General features: G+C 45.6%; 3 protein-coding genes and 1 non-coding gene across 6 annotated transcripts in view; 1 reads left to right on the top strand and 3 right to left on the bottom strand.

Moving 5' to 3' along the window:
• Window positions 1–473: 473 nt before the first annotated feature.
• Window positions 474–637, bottom strand: LOC134009235 (U1 spliceosomal RNA). The gene has a single exon (XR_009928227.1). It is a non-coding gene; the product is annotated as a U1 spliceosomal RNA (small nuclear RNA).
• A 211-nt stretch (window positions 638–848) lies between these two features.
• Window positions 849–4,656, bottom strand: ints15 (integrator complex subunit 15). Its single transcript, XM_062448607.1, has 8 exons — window positions 4,521–4,656; window positions 3,804–4,018; window positions 2,766–2,987; window positions 2,270–2,435; window positions 1,902–2,167; window positions 1,519–1,777; window positions 1,392–1,431; window positions 849–1,237 (listed from the first exon to the last, which is right to left on the bottom strand). The coding sequence occupies exons 2-8, from the start codon at window positions 3,993–3,995 to the stop codon at window positions 994–996; spliced, it is 1,389 nt and encodes a 462-aa protein (XP_062304591.1). The 5' UTR covers window positions 3,996–4,018; window positions 4,521–4,656; the 3' UTR covers window positions 849–993.
• rgs11 (regulator of G protein signaling 11) lies at window positions 4,287–15,403 on the top strand. Its single transcript, XM_062448608.1, has 17 exons — window positions 4,287–5,190; window positions 5,423–5,519; window positions 6,065–6,115; window positions 7,140–7,246; window positions 7,662–7,713; window positions 7,858–7,916; window positions 8,147–8,223; window positions 8,499–8,580; window positions 9,465–9,533; window positions 10,234–10,257; window positions 10,578–10,639; window positions 11,058–11,171; window positions 11,347–11,462; window positions 11,939–12,026; window positions 12,174–12,312; window positions 12,394–12,476; window positions 12,801–15,403. Exons 1-17 carry the CDS (start codon window positions 5,128–5,130, stop codon window positions 12,934–12,936), a joined length of 1,419 nt encoding a protein of 472 aa, XP_062304592.1. The 5' UTR covers window positions 4,287–5,127; the 3' UTR covers window positions 12,937–15,403.
• Window positions 13,608–16,326, bottom strand: part of pgap6 (post-glycosylphosphatidylinositol attachment to proteins 6) — a 10,801-nt gene continuing 8,082 nt past the window's right edge. Inside the window, exons 11-13 of one of the 3 annotated variants that reach the window (XM_062448604.1) lie at window positions 16,055–16,201; window positions 14,971–15,042; window positions 13,608–14,749 (exon numbers count right to left, since the gene is read on the bottom strand). In XM_062448604.1, coding sequence (XP_062304588.1) covers window positions 14,453–14,749; window positions 14,971–15,042; window positions 16,055–16,201 — 516 coding nt within the window. In that variant the 3' untranslated portion in view covers window positions 13,608–14,452. Of the gene's footprint in view, window positions 14,750–14,970; window positions 15,318–16,054; window positions 16,202–16,326 lie in introns of all 3 variants that reach the window. The other 2 variants (XM_062448603.1, XR_009928212.1) reach the window with 2 other exon arrangements.

Raw genomic sequence — 16,326 nt, 5'->3', positions numbered from 1 at the left:
GACAAATCGCCAACAATCAAATCCAGCTAACTGAGTTAGCAATCAGCTTGGACCGCTACCTATCAGTGGTCAAAGCAACAGACACACACACCTCACGAACGAGACAGCTACTGGCACGTAGACTGTGTATGTAGGTGAGCTAGCCTCATCCCTTATCTCTCTCTCACGTGCCCATGCCTCAGATGTACTTGGTACGTCTTCACTTCACTCCATCTCCTGATCTAACCACCAAATCTCTTTGTCTCCCTTATCCCCTCCTCTCCATCGGTCAACTAATTAACAAACAGGCCACAGTGCAGTGCTGTTTTCTGCAGAGCCCTGTAGCAGTGGTTGGCTAGGTAACCCTAGAGCAGGGGTGGCCAACCCTGGTCCTCGAGAGCCACAGTCCTGCATGTTTTAGATGTTTTCCTGCTCCAGCACACCCGATTCAAATGAATGGTCGTTATCAGGCTTGGATAACGACCATTCATTTTTGGGGGTGAGCGTGTACGCAGTCCCCCACTACCAGAAATTATGCAGTCGAGATTTCCGCATTTGGGGAATTTGCAAAGGTCAGCACAGCCGAAGTGCAATGGCCGAGCCTTGTCCTGGGTGAACCTCCTTCGTGATCAAGGTGTCTCCCCTGGGCGGTAAGTCTCACGGTGGTGGATTGTGTGTTTACGCCAAGACAAAATGGTGCAAGGATGCTAGTCTGCTAAAGACAGTAAACATCTTCCCTGTTGAGTAAGAACACCAGAGTAGAAATAAAGCAGTTTATTTGTCAAGATATCATTACAGCTGAACAGAACTAAAGTTTAACAGAACAACAACTCTCAACTTCTCGTTTGGCAAAAAAGTTATTTGATTGATCTTTTTGGGGCACCAAAACACACACACACATTCTTGCACCCTTCTCATCAGAAACACCCTCGGAATCACACAACCTACAAACATCCTTGCGCACACACACACCTCCTTGCACAGTCGGTAGGATGGATGGGATTAGGGTAGTGGTCAGTGGGTAGGATGGAAGGAATAGGACATGGCTGGAAGGAAGGGCTGGGGAGAGAAAGAGGGATGGGAGGGGTGAGAGGTTAGGGGGGAGGCCAGGGGAGTGTGTGAGGGGTGAGGGGTTAGGGGGGAGGCAAGAGGAGGAGGTAGGGGTGAGGCCAGGGGACAGTATCCCAGAGGAGGGGTGTGGATGTGGGGGTAGAAGCCACTTGGCTGCACCGGGCCACACATCACCAACTGGAGGAGACTGGAGGACAAGTGAGAAGACAAGTCATCATCAGTTTGTGTGTGTGGAGATAACATCTGTAACATTTAGAAATCTGATCAAAGTTGTGCATTAATACAATTGGTGGATTTAAATAAAGTATTTAAAGTGTGTTGGCCTGGTAATGGCTTCTTACTTGCTGTGAGGAAGGCGGGAACACAGCACTCGCAGCTCCTCTGGAAAGGAAACAGGATATGACATCACTGCAGCTCCTGATCATTTTAGACATGACATCGGCCCCTCCTCCTCCCCCACCCTCTCACCTCTGGAGCAGAGCAGAGCACCTGTTGCCATGGAGACTTGCAGAGCCTGGGCTAGCCTGTCCACGCAGAGCTGGGCATGTGTATTGCCGAGTGCGTCGGTGTGTATGTCGCTGAGCGTGTCGGCGTGTGTGTGGGAGTGTGTGTTCTCCAGCAGACGGGCCAGGTCGGAGGTGAGCAAGGACAGCTGGTCCAACTGCAGCAGAGCCAGACGACCCAGAATGCCTTTCTCCGTCAGGACCGCCGGCAGGAGCAGCAGCACCTGGGGACACATACATGCATTACATCGACACACGTACACGCATTACATCGACACACGTACACGCATTACATCGACACACGTACACGCATTACATTGACACACGTACACACAGACAGTAACACACCTGTAGAACACTCAGGTGGAGGGCGGAGAAGAGGGCTCCAACCTCTGTCGTCCCATTGGTCAGACTCGGCTTCCCTTCCCGCCTGTAGGCCAACGGGGCTTTGACACACCAGCGCACCAGGCCAGCCAGGGGGGTGAGGTCCAGGGAGCTGATTGGCTGGCTGGCTGAAATGGGCGTGTTCAGGAAGGTGATGAGAATGAGACTGGGATCCTCCTGCAGCCAAGACATCACCATGGAGACGAGATCTACTGGAGGACACAGCTCCCCTATACACGCACACACAAGTTGCAGAAGGTCAGGGTGGGGTAGGGATCAGGGTGGGGGTCAGGTAGAGATAGAGGTCAGAGTAGGGGTCAGAGGTCAGGTACCTGAGGAGAGATCGTACAGGGTGGTAACCGCAGTGATGAACTGGCAGCAGAAGCGAGGGCTTGAGCGGTGGATGTTCCGCAGGGTGGGAACCGAACCCGGAACCAGGCTGCAGTAGTCGTCCACCAGTACCCTGGCCAGACGCACACAACACCCACGGTGGCTTCTCTGTAAATATACACACATACCTCTGCAGGTTATATATAATATATACACACATACCTCTGCAGGTAATATATCAGATTTACACACATACCTCTGCAGGTTATATATCAGATTTACACTCAAGTACATAACTATATACATACACATATAAACATAAATATATATATACAAACACTGTACACAGACATACTGTGTATACAGTATATAAACATGTCTATACTGTAGATGCATACACACATTTATGCACACACTCACACAAAGTAACAAGTGCCAACCAGAGGAGAGGTGTAGAATAACTGTAGGATAACTGTAGGATAACTGTGTCTGACTCACCTGTAACCAGGTAGCAGCACACTCCAGGATAGAGACCCTGCCAACAGCAATTGCCATAGAAACCAGTTTACATAGCAATGCCATGCGGCTGTCGTCCGCCTGGTTGCCTTGGAGACCAAAGAGGGCAGAGAAGATGAGCTGTCTCACAGCATCCCGACTCTGCTCCAGGAAACAGCTGCACATGATCTCCAACAGCTGCAGCTCCTGCAGGGCATTCATCCTCTATACACACACACACCGTATACACACACCATATACACACACGCACACCGTATACACACACCATATACACACACACACACCGTATACACACACCATATATACACACACACACCGTATACACACACCATATACATACACACACACCGTATACACACACCATATACACACACACACCGAATACACACACCATATACATACATACACACAGGTAAATGTAAACACATTCAGAAGCTCATTATCCAACAGCTGCTGCTCCTGCAGAGCCCTCTACTTTGTTTAGCCTACTGTGAACACAATGTATAATAAATACAATATTTTAATAAAGTTGTTCTAAACGTCTATGAGGTTAGGGTTACCCAGGGTAGAGTGTATGGTGTGTTACCCTGGGTGTTATGTTCTACCTGGGTGGGGACAGGTGTTGTAAACATTCAGGGCTTAGCCCAAACCTTGGACGAAGTCTGGGTTTGATGTGATGCTAGATAGTCTTTCACACTTACTGTGAGAGCGTGTTGCGTGCAAGCTAAATGTTTTGGCATTAAATTGAACGCAAAAACGTTTTTTTGAAATTTATGTGAAATAAACATTAAGTTGGATTCATATTTTGAAATTTGCTGAAAATGACAACCCATATTTTAACCTAAAAGATTCTGGGCTTTTGAGAAAACCTTCAGGGCTCAAGAAGCCTCCCCGCCGCTCCGCCCATGGGTGGGGTGTGTGGTGTTACCCTGGGTGGGGTGTGTGGTGTTACCCTGGGTGGGGTGTGGTGTTACCCTGGGGGTGGGGTGTGGTGTTACCCTGGGTGGTGTGTGGTGTTACCCTGGGGGTGGGGTGTCGGTCCTTAGGTGTGTGCAGGATGAACTCCTCCACCAGCTCCAGAGTGGGCGTGTCCACCGCAGGGGCGGAGCTGTTTTGCACCTGGCCACTCAGGTAAATATCCAGGTGATACAGAAGCTCCTTGGCCGCACTCAGCGAGTCACGGCGCAGCAGAGACTGGCGGATGTCCCCCATGACTGCAGCAGGGTTAACAACAACTAACACACCACCCTGTCAGATTAACAACACTTCAGTCCTTTTACACACTGACCGTCACAATAACCTGACAAAGATGGCCCTTACAACCACAAGTCCTAGCTCCGGACAACACCAACCAGGTTGGGTTAGCTAGGATGCTGGCGGGTTTAGACTACAACATGCCGATGGTGCAAGGTTGCCTTCAAGCAACTGAGTTTGACCCTGAAAATACCCCTTTCACTTAGAAAAGCTAGTTACATGCAACTGTACAACCTATTGTGCTGTATAGTTGGTTAAGAGGCTACAGCTGCTAGCTTTTTGTGCTGTCTAGTTGGCTAAGAGGCTACAGCTGCGCTAGCTAGCCATCTTATAGAAGCTATGTAACGTTAGGTGAGCTAATTTCGCTAGCTTTAGCCAGGTCCCGCTGCGGCACGTGCGCTGCACAAGTTACACTTTATTTTATAAATTTAGCAAACGCTTTTATCCAAAGTAGTGGTTGCACGGTTTGGCTGTAATTCTCACCTGTTTAACATTAACACTTGATTCCCACTAACAGGAGCAGAAGCGCAGAAAGAACGCACAGTACCTTGAAACACGTCGTGTATTTCCTGTTGTACGGGTGTCTCAGTGGGACAAACAGTATTATGCTAATTCGGATTTTGTTCAATTGCGATTAAAGTTAATGAAACTCCGTGGAAGAGTTGACGTCATGTTGGTTTAGTTATTATACTGATGTTATGCCGGATGTGAATAGGTATTACTATTGTTGTGTTAGATGTCTTAAGTCTTTGTGTAATGTTTCTGACTCCCAATGCCGTTGACGAGATTCACCTCGTAATTAGAGTTTTGAGAGATTCCTTTCAGTGCAACGCTGCTGCAAGACTAGGCTATATGGCAATATGTAATGCATACATGCGATGCGCTTTCACTTTCATTTAAATCTGATTTGTATTGTTAGGGTTACACAAATACTTTGCATCTGTATAATCCGTTTTAATCCAAAAGGGGTTAGGGGGCGGCAGGATCCACAGCGTCATCCACGGAGATAAAAGTGGTGCTGTTGCGCGCTTTCAATTCGGTTGAGTTTTGCCATAGGAGAGCATTACCGAGAACGCAGAACATTACCGGGATGACCATCAACACCGTGGTGCGCGGAGGCGCGCAGCGAGAACAGATGGCTTGTCTCAGAAAGGTAAAACCTTAATTTTCATTAATACTTATACTGCGTCCTTTCCAGTGTCTCTCTATGTCCGGTAACTTCGCCAGAGTCTGTGTCGGGATGGCCAAGTTAGGACTAAATCAAAACAATTTCAACTCCGCGAACATGGGATGCTGCTTTCTCCTAAGCGTTGTCTTCGCCACGGTTAACACTCATTTTATTACTGTAGGGAATCCATAAGGGAAGTGTATGTGTGTTTGTACAGATGGAGAAGGTGATTGTTGCCATGCAGGACCCAGATATGGGAGTGAAGATGAGAAACCAGAGACTGCTCATTACTGTCATCCCTCACGCTATGACAGGTACATGTGTGTAAAAATAATATGTTCATATAACAGACGATTAGGGTTATAGTTAGCAGATGGTTTTCTTCAGTTATGTACAGTACAGGGATGGTTTTCACCTACAATCTCTTCATTTCCCTGTATGTGTTGTGTTTCTGAGTGTGTGTACATGTGTGTGAGTGATTGTGTGTGTGTGGCCAACTATACTGAATAATGCAGAGACGTATATTAGGGAATCCTCTGGTTTCTGCTTTCCAGAGGACGGAAGGATCAGGATAACAAACATATGAGAGATGGAGAGAGAGAGATGGATATAGGAGAGGGAGATGGAGAGAGAGCAATGGAAGGACGGATAGAGAGAGATTAGGATGTAGAAGAGAGAATGAGAAAGACAAGTGAAAGAAAGAAAGATGAGTAGATCAATAGAGTTCCTCCATCTGGATATCAGGTATCACTCTGACAAGCATCACATCAGTCCTACCATCCCTCTCATTCTCCTCTTATCCCTATTTCTCCTCCCCATCCCTCTATCTTTCTTGCTTTCTCTCATTCTGCCATTACAGGCAGTGACATCATAGAGTGGCTGTTGCAGAAGTATACTGTGAGTGAGGAAGGTAAGACACATACACACACACCACACACACACACACCACACACACATTAATATAAGAAAACTACAAGTGATGCAGAATAAAGCGGCACATGTGGCTCTCTCATGTGGGTTTAGATCAAATGTTGACAAAATGCATGAAAGCCTCATGGTTTAAAGTTAAAAACAGATTTTGGTATTCACTAATGTTTTTTTTTACATAATGTTATAACAAACAAAACACATTTTACTTTATATTCAAAACTATCTTTTAGTAATGATATATATCATTATCCAACAAGGCATGCAGTAGGAGGTAGTTTTATTTGAACTAAAGTGAAAACCAAATCAATTCAACGTTCAGTTAGGTACAGAGCAATGTGTGAATGGAACTCTCTTCCAAATACCATCAAACAACAAAACACTCAGTATGGTTTTAAAAAATCACTTAAGAATTATTACCTTCAAAGATATTTCAATATTTAATATCAATTTAGAGAGATTCTGTCATAGGGCTTTTCGTTTTATCTTATTTTTTTAAATCTAAAAAAAATCTATTCGGGGTAGTGTAATCTTTTCAACTTCTTCAATATTATTTATTTATTTGTATTTTTTCTTTTTGTGTGTGATTAATTGTGTTAATTGTAAAATATGATTTGTATTTTCAAATGTTGTGTAATCTGAATAATGTCTTGTGTGTATGGTATGAAATGTGATGTCATAAATTGTATTGTCACATGATAGATTGTAGGACCCCAGGAAGAATAGCTTTCAGCTTATGCTGAAGCTAATGAGGATCCAAATAAAACAAACAAACAAACACAAATGTGTGCTTGCACACAGATGTGCTGACGTGTTTGTGTCTTGGAGGGGATGACTTGGGGGCCTGTTACTAAGTTGTGACGGGGCTGTTGTTAGGGTGCTGCTAGGACACTGTGTCCCTGTGTTTTGATAAGTGGGAAGCAGGTGTGTTTTCTGTAAACAAGCAGCACATTCCCCGGGGATCTGGGTCTGACTATTTGACCTGGGGATCTGACTTGTGTGTTTAGAGGCACTGCACCTGGGAGGACTCCTGGTGCATTATGGGTATATTTACCCCCTGAAGGAGCCCAGAGCTCTGATGCTCCGCCCAGATGAGTCCCCCTATCGCTTCCAGGTACCTCGCCCGCTCTCTCTCTCTCTCTCTCTCTCTCTCTCTCTCTCTCTCTCTCTCTCTCTCTCTCTCTCTCTCTCTCTCTCTCTCTCTCTCTCTCTCTCTCTCTCTCTCTCTCTCTCTCTGTCTTACACTCTCTCTGTCTGACTCTCTCCTTCTCCCCCCCTCCCTCCACCCAGACAAGACTCCCTACCGCTTCCAGGTACATCCCTCCCTCTCCAACTCTTTCCATCCCTCATTTCTCTTTCTACATACTTCTCTATCCCTCCATCCTTCTACCATCTGTTTAAAATGTAACCCTACAAATAAACTCTCAAAAATTCTCTCCACCCCTCTCTCTCTCTCTCTCTCCCTCTCTCTCGCTTCCTCCCTCTCTCTTTTTTCCCCTCTCTCCTCTCTCTTGTTCCCTCTCTCTCAGACTCCATATTTCTGGACTAGTACAAGGTGGCCACCATCAGAGCTGGACTATGGTGAGGATGTTTAGGATCAAGGTCAGGGGTCAGGGGTTAAGGATCAGAGGTTAGTCATCCACCTGTCTCTCTTTTGGCTCATCCACTCCCTTCCACTCCTCCCTACCCTATCTTTTCCTTCTCCCCCTCCTCTCCCCATAACAGCCATCTTTCTAGCTAAGAAGAACATCAGGAAGCAGGGAGAGCTGATGGACTATGAGAAGGTGAGGAGATGTCATCTGTCTACACCCCTCCGCTATGTTCCCTCTCTCCTCTCCTTCATCACTCTCTTCTCTCCTTCATCCCTCTCTTCTCTCCTTCATCCCTCTCTCCTCTCCTTCATCCCTCTCTCCTCTCCTTCATCCCTCTCTTCTCTCCTTCATCCCTCTCTCCTCTCCTTCATCCCTCTCTCCTCTCCTTCATCCCTCTCTCCTCTCCTTCATCCCATCTCCAGGAGAGCTACAGTGTGCTGCACAAGAGGATCAACCACACCTGGGACTTTGTAGTGATGCAAGCCAGGGAGCAGCTCAGGTAACACACACATGGACACACAGACACACACTTTTATTTTAATTTGACATGCACACACATACCAAGTGTTTTTGCACACTCAGTGTGTATATTCAGTATGTGTATACTGAGTGTGTGTGTGTGTGTAAACTGAGTCTAAGTGTATGTGTGGCTCTCTGTGCAAAGTCTCAGGGTTAGAGTGTGTGTGTGTACTGTGTGTGTGTACTGAGTGTGTGTGTACTTAGTGTGTGTACTGAGTGTGTGTGTACTGAGTGTGTGTGTGTGTGTCTCTGCAGGGCGTCCAAACAGAGGAAGAAGGCAGACCGCATAGTTCTGGAATGTCAGGAGCAGGCGTACTGGCTCATCAACCGACCTCCGGTACTCTAATGTGCTCTATTCTACTCTACTCTAATGTGCTGTATTCTACTGTACTCTAATGTGCTCTATTCTACTCTACTCTAATGTGCTGTATTCTACTGTACTCTAATGTGCTGTATTCTACTGTACTCTAATGTGCTCTATTCTACTGTACTCCAATGTGCTCTATTCTACTGTACTCCAATGTGCTCTATTCTACTCTACTCTAATGTGCTGTATTCTACTGTACTCTAATGTGCTGTATTCTACTGTACTCTAATGTGCTCTATTCTACTCTACTCTAATGTGCTCTATTCTACTGTACTCCAATGTGCTCTATTCTACTGTACTCCAATGTGCTCTATTCTACTGTACTCTAATGTGCTCTATTCTACTCTACTCTAATGTGCTGTATTCTACTGTACTCTAATGTGCTGTATTCTACTGTACTCTAATGTGCTCTATTCTACTGTACTCCAATGTGCTCTATTCTACTCTACTCTGATGTGTTAGACTCCTCTTTACTCTCCTCTTCTCTCCTGTACTCTGCTATACTGTGGTCTGTTCTCCTCTGTGCACTAGCCCCTTAATATGATTTCTGATATGAAATATTTAGCTCATCTGTTAAAAGCTTGAGCTAGCAGGGAGGAGAGGGGGAGGGAGGGGAGAAGGAGGAAGGGGTGGATGCGACATTTACATTCCCTCGCTTTATCTCTCTCCACTTCCTTTCTTTATGAATTAAGAAATAGTACAACCTTAACCCTCTACTGGGCAAACTGAAAGAAAAGAGGAATACAAGATGGAGGAAGTAGAGTGGAAAGTGAAGGCTAAGTGCTGAGTTCTAGTGTGTGTGTGTGTGTGTGTGTGTGTGTGTGTGTGTGTGTGTGTGTGTGTGTGTGTTACAGCTAGGAGCCAGTGATGTGTTGGAACTTGGTCCAGAGAGACTCAACCACCTTGGGTCGCGAGTCACATTGGTCAGACCTTTTCCTTCCAGTATATATATTGTATATATATATAAATAATTATGATGATAATACATAAATACTCATTAAATATATAAGAAACTGCATCATAAATACAGACATTTCTGAATTATTTATATTTCCCTCTCTTCTCCGTTCACTTCTGCCCTGTCTCTCTTTCTGTCAATGTGTAAACCATTCCAAAGTAAGTATTTTGTTCTTCTAATGATGATAGTGACCTGAGGAAAGGGTGGAATAGCAGATGATGGATCATGGAGATAATGATGATAGATCATGTAGATAATGGATCATGGAGATAATGATGATGGATCATGGAGATAATGGATCATGTAGATAATGATGATAGATCATGTAGATAATGATGATGGATCATGTAGATAATGATGATAGATCATGTAGATAATGGATCATGTAGATAATGGTGATGGATCATGTAGATAATGATAATAGATCATGTAGATAATGATGATGGATCATGTAGATAATGATGATAGATCATGTAGATAATGATAATAGATCATGTAGATAATGATGATGGATCATGTAGATAATGCTGATAGATCATGTAGATAATGGATCATGTTGATAATGATGATAGATCATGTAGATAATGGATCATGTAGAAAATGATGATGGATCATGTAGATAATGATGATTGCTCAGGTGTTTTCTTCTCTCCTGGCAGAACCAGAACGCTGACTACTACAAGAGAGAGGTACGTTCCACACCCTTAACCCTTAGTCCCTAACCCTAAACTATTAACCCGTAGTCCCTAAACCCTAAACTATGAACCCTTATTCCTAACCCTAAACTATGAACCCTTATTCCTAACCCTAAACTATGAACCCTTATTCCTAACCCTAAACTATTAACCCTTATTCCTAACCCTAAACTATTAACCCTTAACTCCTGTGGCCTTTCGGCACCACACCCTTCCTCAACATCATTTACTGCCTGACCAACACAGGGACCCCTTTCTGTGGTGTGTATGGTGTGTGTGTGGTGTATGTGTATGGTGTGTGTTGAGAATTGCAGATTGAACAAAGTAGAAGAGCTCTTGGACGAAACCGTGTAAAGTCATCTATTTGCCTTGAGAGGTAAAGTCTATTCACACACACACACACATCATGCATACATACACACACCACACATAGATACACCCCCAACACACACGCACAGTGGTAGGTTTTCTGAGGCTTATATAAAGATTGAGATGCACTAATGCAGTAGAGTGCTGCCTGACCTCTTACGCTTATGCCAACACACACACACACACACACACACACACACACACACACACACACACACACACACACACACACACACACACAACACACACACACCACACAATCTCCTCAGGCATGTTGTTGGTGTTCATGTGCATTATGTGTCTTCTTATTACTAATGTTGTGTGTGTATGTGTGGGGTGTGCATATACATATTGTGTGTGTGGGGTGTGTATATATATATGGTGTGTGGCGTGTATGGTGTTTATGTGTGGTGTGTGTGTGGTAGCTTTGTGAAGTACAGTGAACAGTACCAGAACCATGACCCCATCATGCAGGGCTGTCTCCCTAGCAACCCCTGGATCTCTGACGACACCTCCCACTGGAACATGAACACTGAGGCGTAAGATACGCACACACCATACATACATACCTCACACACACACACCATACACACACCTTCAATACATACCATTCACACACACCATACACATACACCATACACACACATATACACACACGTCATACACACTTGTATGTGTGTGTGGTGTGCTTATGTGGTGTGAGTGTGTGTGCAGGGTGGCAGTCCCCACCAAGCTCAGGGTGGAGAGGTGGAGTTTTAGCTTCATGGAGCTCCTGAATGATCCTCTAGGAGCCAGAGAGTTCATGACCTACCTGGAGAAGGAGTTCAGTGGTGAGGAGGGGAGGGGAGGGAGAGGGGGGAGGGGAGGGAGGGAGGGGGGGGGAGTTAGCTGGTACCAGAGTGTTAGCTGTGTTATCTGGTACCAGGGAGTGTTAGCTGGTATCAGGAAGTGTTAGCTGGTACCAGAGTGTTAGCTGTGTTAGCTGGTACCAGGAAGTGTTACCTGGTACCAGGAAGTGTTAGCTGGTACCAGAGTGTTAGCTGTGTTAACTGGTACCAGGAAGTGTTAGCTAGTACCAGAGGGTTAGCTGGTACCAGAGTGTTAGCTGTGTTAGCTGGTACTATAGTGTTAGCTGGTACCAGAGTGTTAGCTGGTACCAGAGCTGTGTTAGCTGGTACCAGTGTTAGCTGGTACCAGCAAATCCTCTAATTGTTTTTCTGTGTGTGTGTGTGTGTGCACATGTGTACGTGCATGGGTATGGGTGCATGGGTGTGTGTGAGTGTGTGTGTGTGCATGTGTGAAACAGCGGAGAACTTGTGTTTCTGGCAGGCCTGTGAAGATCTGAGACATGGAGAAAGTTCCAAGATCCTCCAGAAGGTTCAAGAAGTTTACAAGTAAGTTAACCTCTAGCCCCACACCCTGACCCTAACAACTCCCTCTCTTTCTCAACCCTAACTCTAACCTCTCACCCTACCCACTCCCTCTCACCCCTGACCCTAACCGTGTGTGTGTGTATGGTCTGTGTGTGTGTGTGTGCGTAGGCAGTTCCTGGCTCCTGGAGCATCTCGTTGGGTGAACATTGACAGTAAAACAATGGAGAAGACACTGCTGGGTCTGCAGCAGCCACATCGCTTCATCATGGACGACGCACAGATGCACATATACTTCCTGATGAAGAAGGTCTGACACCTGACCACTGACAACTGCTTTAGCTCTAATCTGTGTAATTTATGTGACATCTGTGTATGTGTGCGTGTATAGGACTCCTTTCCCAGGTATCTGAAGTCTGATCTGTATAAGAACATGTTGGAAAAAGCAATCGTCCCCCAGGAGACGAAGAAAAGGTTGGTTAATCCTAATCTAATCTAACCATAACCTACCCCTAACTGTAACCATAATCTAACCCCTAACTGTAACCCTACATAAGAATTACGCAACATAAGAATTCTTATTCTTATCATTTTAACTCTACAACATCAGAACCTACAGTATATCCAACTCTGAACAAAAATAACCTCTCTCTCCCTACCTCCATCCCTACATCTCCCTGCTTCTCCATCCCTCTCATCCCTCGCCATCCCTCCCTCTCCATCTCTACCTCTCCCTCCCTCTCCATCTCTACCTCTCCCTCCCTCTCCATCTCTACCTCTCCCTCCTTTCTCTCTCAGTGTTTTTCCCTTCATGAGGCGTCAGCGTCACTCTAGCCCCTCCCCTGCCATGGTCTCCCAGGCAACGGATGATGATGGGCGAGGCAAAGGGGCGGGGCCTGCAGGAACCAACTCAACAACCATGTCCCAGGTCTGATCGCCGTAGCAACTAGATGTGATCACCACCATTGCTTTGTTACCATAGAAACATATCCACTGCATGTCTCTGGTTTGCAGGCCCCTCGTCCTTAGAATTTGTGTAAGCCCCATCCCCTTTTCTAGAGTAAATCCTCCTGCTTTACTGTGCAGAATAGAACCTATCGTGTATATGTGCCTAGAACAGGTGTTAGTACGGGTGCAGGCGGGGAGCGTGAGTTGTTGACAGTCAAGTCCTGTTGTTGTTGTTGTTGTTGTGGTCTGATGATGCATGTTCATTTCAATAAAAGCCATGCTTACATTCTGCATCTGCATGCTCCAATCACTGTCTTCCAGTATACACACACAACCAGATAAGTACATACACACACACACACACACACACACACACACACGCCAACAGATAAGCAGACACACACAGCCAGATGTTACTCCAGCCTGGAGATTATCCTTAATCCAACTGCTTCCTTTGCTCAGCCTTCTCTGTGGTTAAACAGCCAATCAGAGCTGTGCTGCCATGAGGATACAGCTAAGCCAATCAGAGTGCCAGTATACACAGAGCATGCTCCCTTTACAGAATAAAAGAAACTCAAGATGTGTATCTTGATTTTTAACAAAAACTTCTTCCAGTGCATTGCTCTTCAGAATCACAAAATGAATACAAACACAAACAATATATTAAAATCGAATATAATTAATTGTATCTTCCATCTTCCTGTAATGTCTACACACACTAGAATGTCTACACACACTAGAATGTCTACGCACACTAGAATGTTGACCCACAAAGGAGAGAAGGAACAAAGAAAGCACATGCATAAAACATTTACAATCATGTGCAAATAAACATGTACATTTATCCTTTTGCACAGGTGCGAAAGGGATGGAAACAGAGGGAAAGAGGAGACATAGAGAAAAGAGATATTAAAATACAGAGAGCGAGAGAGAGAGATTCAGACATGGAGAGAGATTCAGACTGAGAGACAGTGGAAAATGAGTCACCAATAACTAATCAGAAATATATTTACATTCATTACCAGTCCTTATTTAAACACATGATAATAAGCCCCATACACACACTTTATTTCTGTCATTATGGAAAGTGCTTTAAAAATGTTGCTTTGTAGAGTATGTAGAGGATGAGGGTGTGGAGGATGAGGGTGGAGGAGATGAGGGTGTGGAGGGTGTGGAGGATGAGGGTGGAGGGGATGAGGGTGTAGAGGATGAGGATGGAGGGGATGAGGGTGGAGGGGATGAGGGTGTAGAGGATGAGGGTGGAGGGGATGAAGGTGTAGAGGATGAGGGTGGAGGGGATGAGGGTGTAGAGGATGAGGGTGGAGGGGATGAGGGTGGAGGGGATGAGGGTGTAGAGGATGAGGGTGGAGGGGATGAGGGTGGAGGGTACAAGGATGGAGGGTACAGAGACAGGAGGAAGACATGATTGGTCAGAAGAAAGAGCACCAGTGATTAACAATGATGTTGTGTGTGAAGTGTGTGAGGTGTTTAGTGTTTGTGTTCTAAGTGACAGTGTACAGCTCGTCCTTGGTGCCCTGGCAGAGTGTGTATCCACAGACACGCGGCCACCAGGACCCCCAGGGGTGTGTGTGTGTGTGTCGAGGCGGCAGCAGGAACACCACACTGACGGCCACCAGCATGTGCCACAGGGAGTGTATGTACAGGTAGTTGTCCTCCGTCTCAGCGAACACGTAGAGACACACCCCCACCAGCGCACTGCCCAGACCAGGCAGCAGGAAACACACCCAGCGACGCCACAAGGGGGGGTAACACTGTCGCCTGCTCACCCCCCGGTACACCTGCACACACCATACACAAACATACATAGACACACTATAAAGACATGAGAACATGGTCCTTGTGTGTCCTGAAGACAAAAGCTGTGTTTGATGTGTGGGGTGTGTACGGTGAGTGCATGCGGTGAGTGCGTGCGTAGTGCGTGAGTTGAGTGCGTGCGGTGAGTGCGTGCGTGCGGTGAGTGCGTGCGGTGAGTGTGTGCGGTGAGTGCGTGTGTACTGACCCAGGTGGACAGCATGGCCAGAGCAGCACACAGCACGGGTCCCAGCATGTTCCACAGACCTCTCCTGTCCAGCTGCAGCGACATGGCTATCAGCATCGCACCTAACATGAACAGAGTCTAACACAGACATGGCTATCAGCATCACACCTAACATGAACACAGTCTAACACAGACATGGCTATCAGCATCACACCTAACATGAACACAGTCTAACACAGACATAGCTATCAGCATCACACCTAACATGAACACAGTCTAACACAGACATGGCTATCAGCATCACACCTAACATGAACACAGTCTAACACAGACATGGCTATCAGCATCACACCTAACATGAACACAGTCTAACATAGACATGGATATCAGCATCACACCTAACATGAACACAGTCTAACACAGACATGGATATCAGCATCACACCTAACATGAACACAGTCTAACACAGACATGGCTATCAGCATCACACCTAACATGAACACAGACATGAATTTGAGTATGTGTGTGTCTTATATATTTGAGTGTATGTGTGTCTTATATATTTGAGTGTGTGTGTGTCTTATATATTTGAGTGTATGTGTGTCTTACGTATTTGAGTGTATGTGTGTCTTATATATTTGAGTGTATGTGTGTCTTATATATTTGAGTGTGTGTGTGTCTTACGTATTTGAGTGTATGTGTGTCTTATATATTTGAGTGTATGTGTGTCTTACGTATTTGAGAGTGTGTGTGTCTTACGTATTTGAGAGTGTGTGTGTCTTACGTATTTGAGAGTGTGTGTGTCTTACGTATTTGAGTGTGTGTGTGTCTTACGTATTTGAGTGTGTGTGTGTCTTATATATTTGAGAGTGTGTGTGTCTTACGTATTTGAGTGTGTGTGTGTCTTATATATTTGAGAGTGTGTGTGTCTTACGTATTTGAGTGTGTGTGTGTCTTATATATTTGAGTGTGTGTGTGTCTTATATATTTGAGTGTGTGTGTGTCTTATATATTTGAGTGTGTGTGTGTCTTATATATTTGAGTGTGTGTGTGTCTTACGTATTTGAGAGTGTGTGTGTCTTATATATTTGAGTGTGTGTCTTACGTATTTGAGAGTGTCTGGGAGGCGGGCCATGCAGAGGATGGTGACCCAGATGGAACACACGGAACCCAGGAAGTCACAGAACTGCAGCGCGTCGTAGTCCATGATGCACAGAACCGCAACACCAGGCTGGTCACACGCATGGTAGAACTGCACACACACAACATGCCGCAATACGCACACACACCATGCACACAATATACACACACACACCAAGCACACAATACGCGCACACTCACACCATGCACACAATACACACACACCATGCACACAAT

Source organism: Osmerus eperlanus, chromosome 22 (genome assembly GCF_963692335.1).
Source record: "Osmerus eperlanus chromosome 22, fOsmEpe2.1, whole genome shotgun sequence".
In the NCBI taxonomy this organism is placed as follows: domain Eukaryota; kingdom Metazoa; phylum Chordata; class Actinopteri; order Osmeriformes; family Osmeridae; genus Osmerus; species Osmerus eperlanus.
This window is presented reverse-complemented; position numbering and strand designations above follow the sequence as displayed.

Coding starts and splice junctions, on each gene's coding strand:
- ints15 (XM_062448607.1), bottom strand. CDS start 3,995: ATGGGGGACATCCGCCAGTCTCTGCTGCGCCGTGACTCGCTGAGTGCG. Junction 2,988..3,803: donor ACCGACACCCCACCCCCAGG/GTAACACCACAC, acceptor GTGTGTGTATAG/AGGATGAATGCCCTGCAGGA. Junction 2,436..2,765: donor GTGCTGCTACCTGGTTACAG/GTGAGTCAGACA, acceptor GTATATTTACAG/AGAAGCCACCGTGGGTGTTG.
- rgs11 (XM_062448608.1), top strand. CDS start 5,128: ATGACCATCAACACCGTGGTGCGCGGAGGCGCGCAGCGAGAACAGATG. Junction 8,581..9,464: donor GGCTCATCAACCGACCTCCG/GTACTCTAATGT, acceptor TGTGTGTTACAG/CTAGGAGCCAGTGATGTGTT. Junction 12,027..12,173: donor AAGGTTCAAGAAGTTTACAA/GTAAGTTAACCT, acceptor GTGTGTGCGTAG/GCAGTTCCTGGCTCCTGGAG.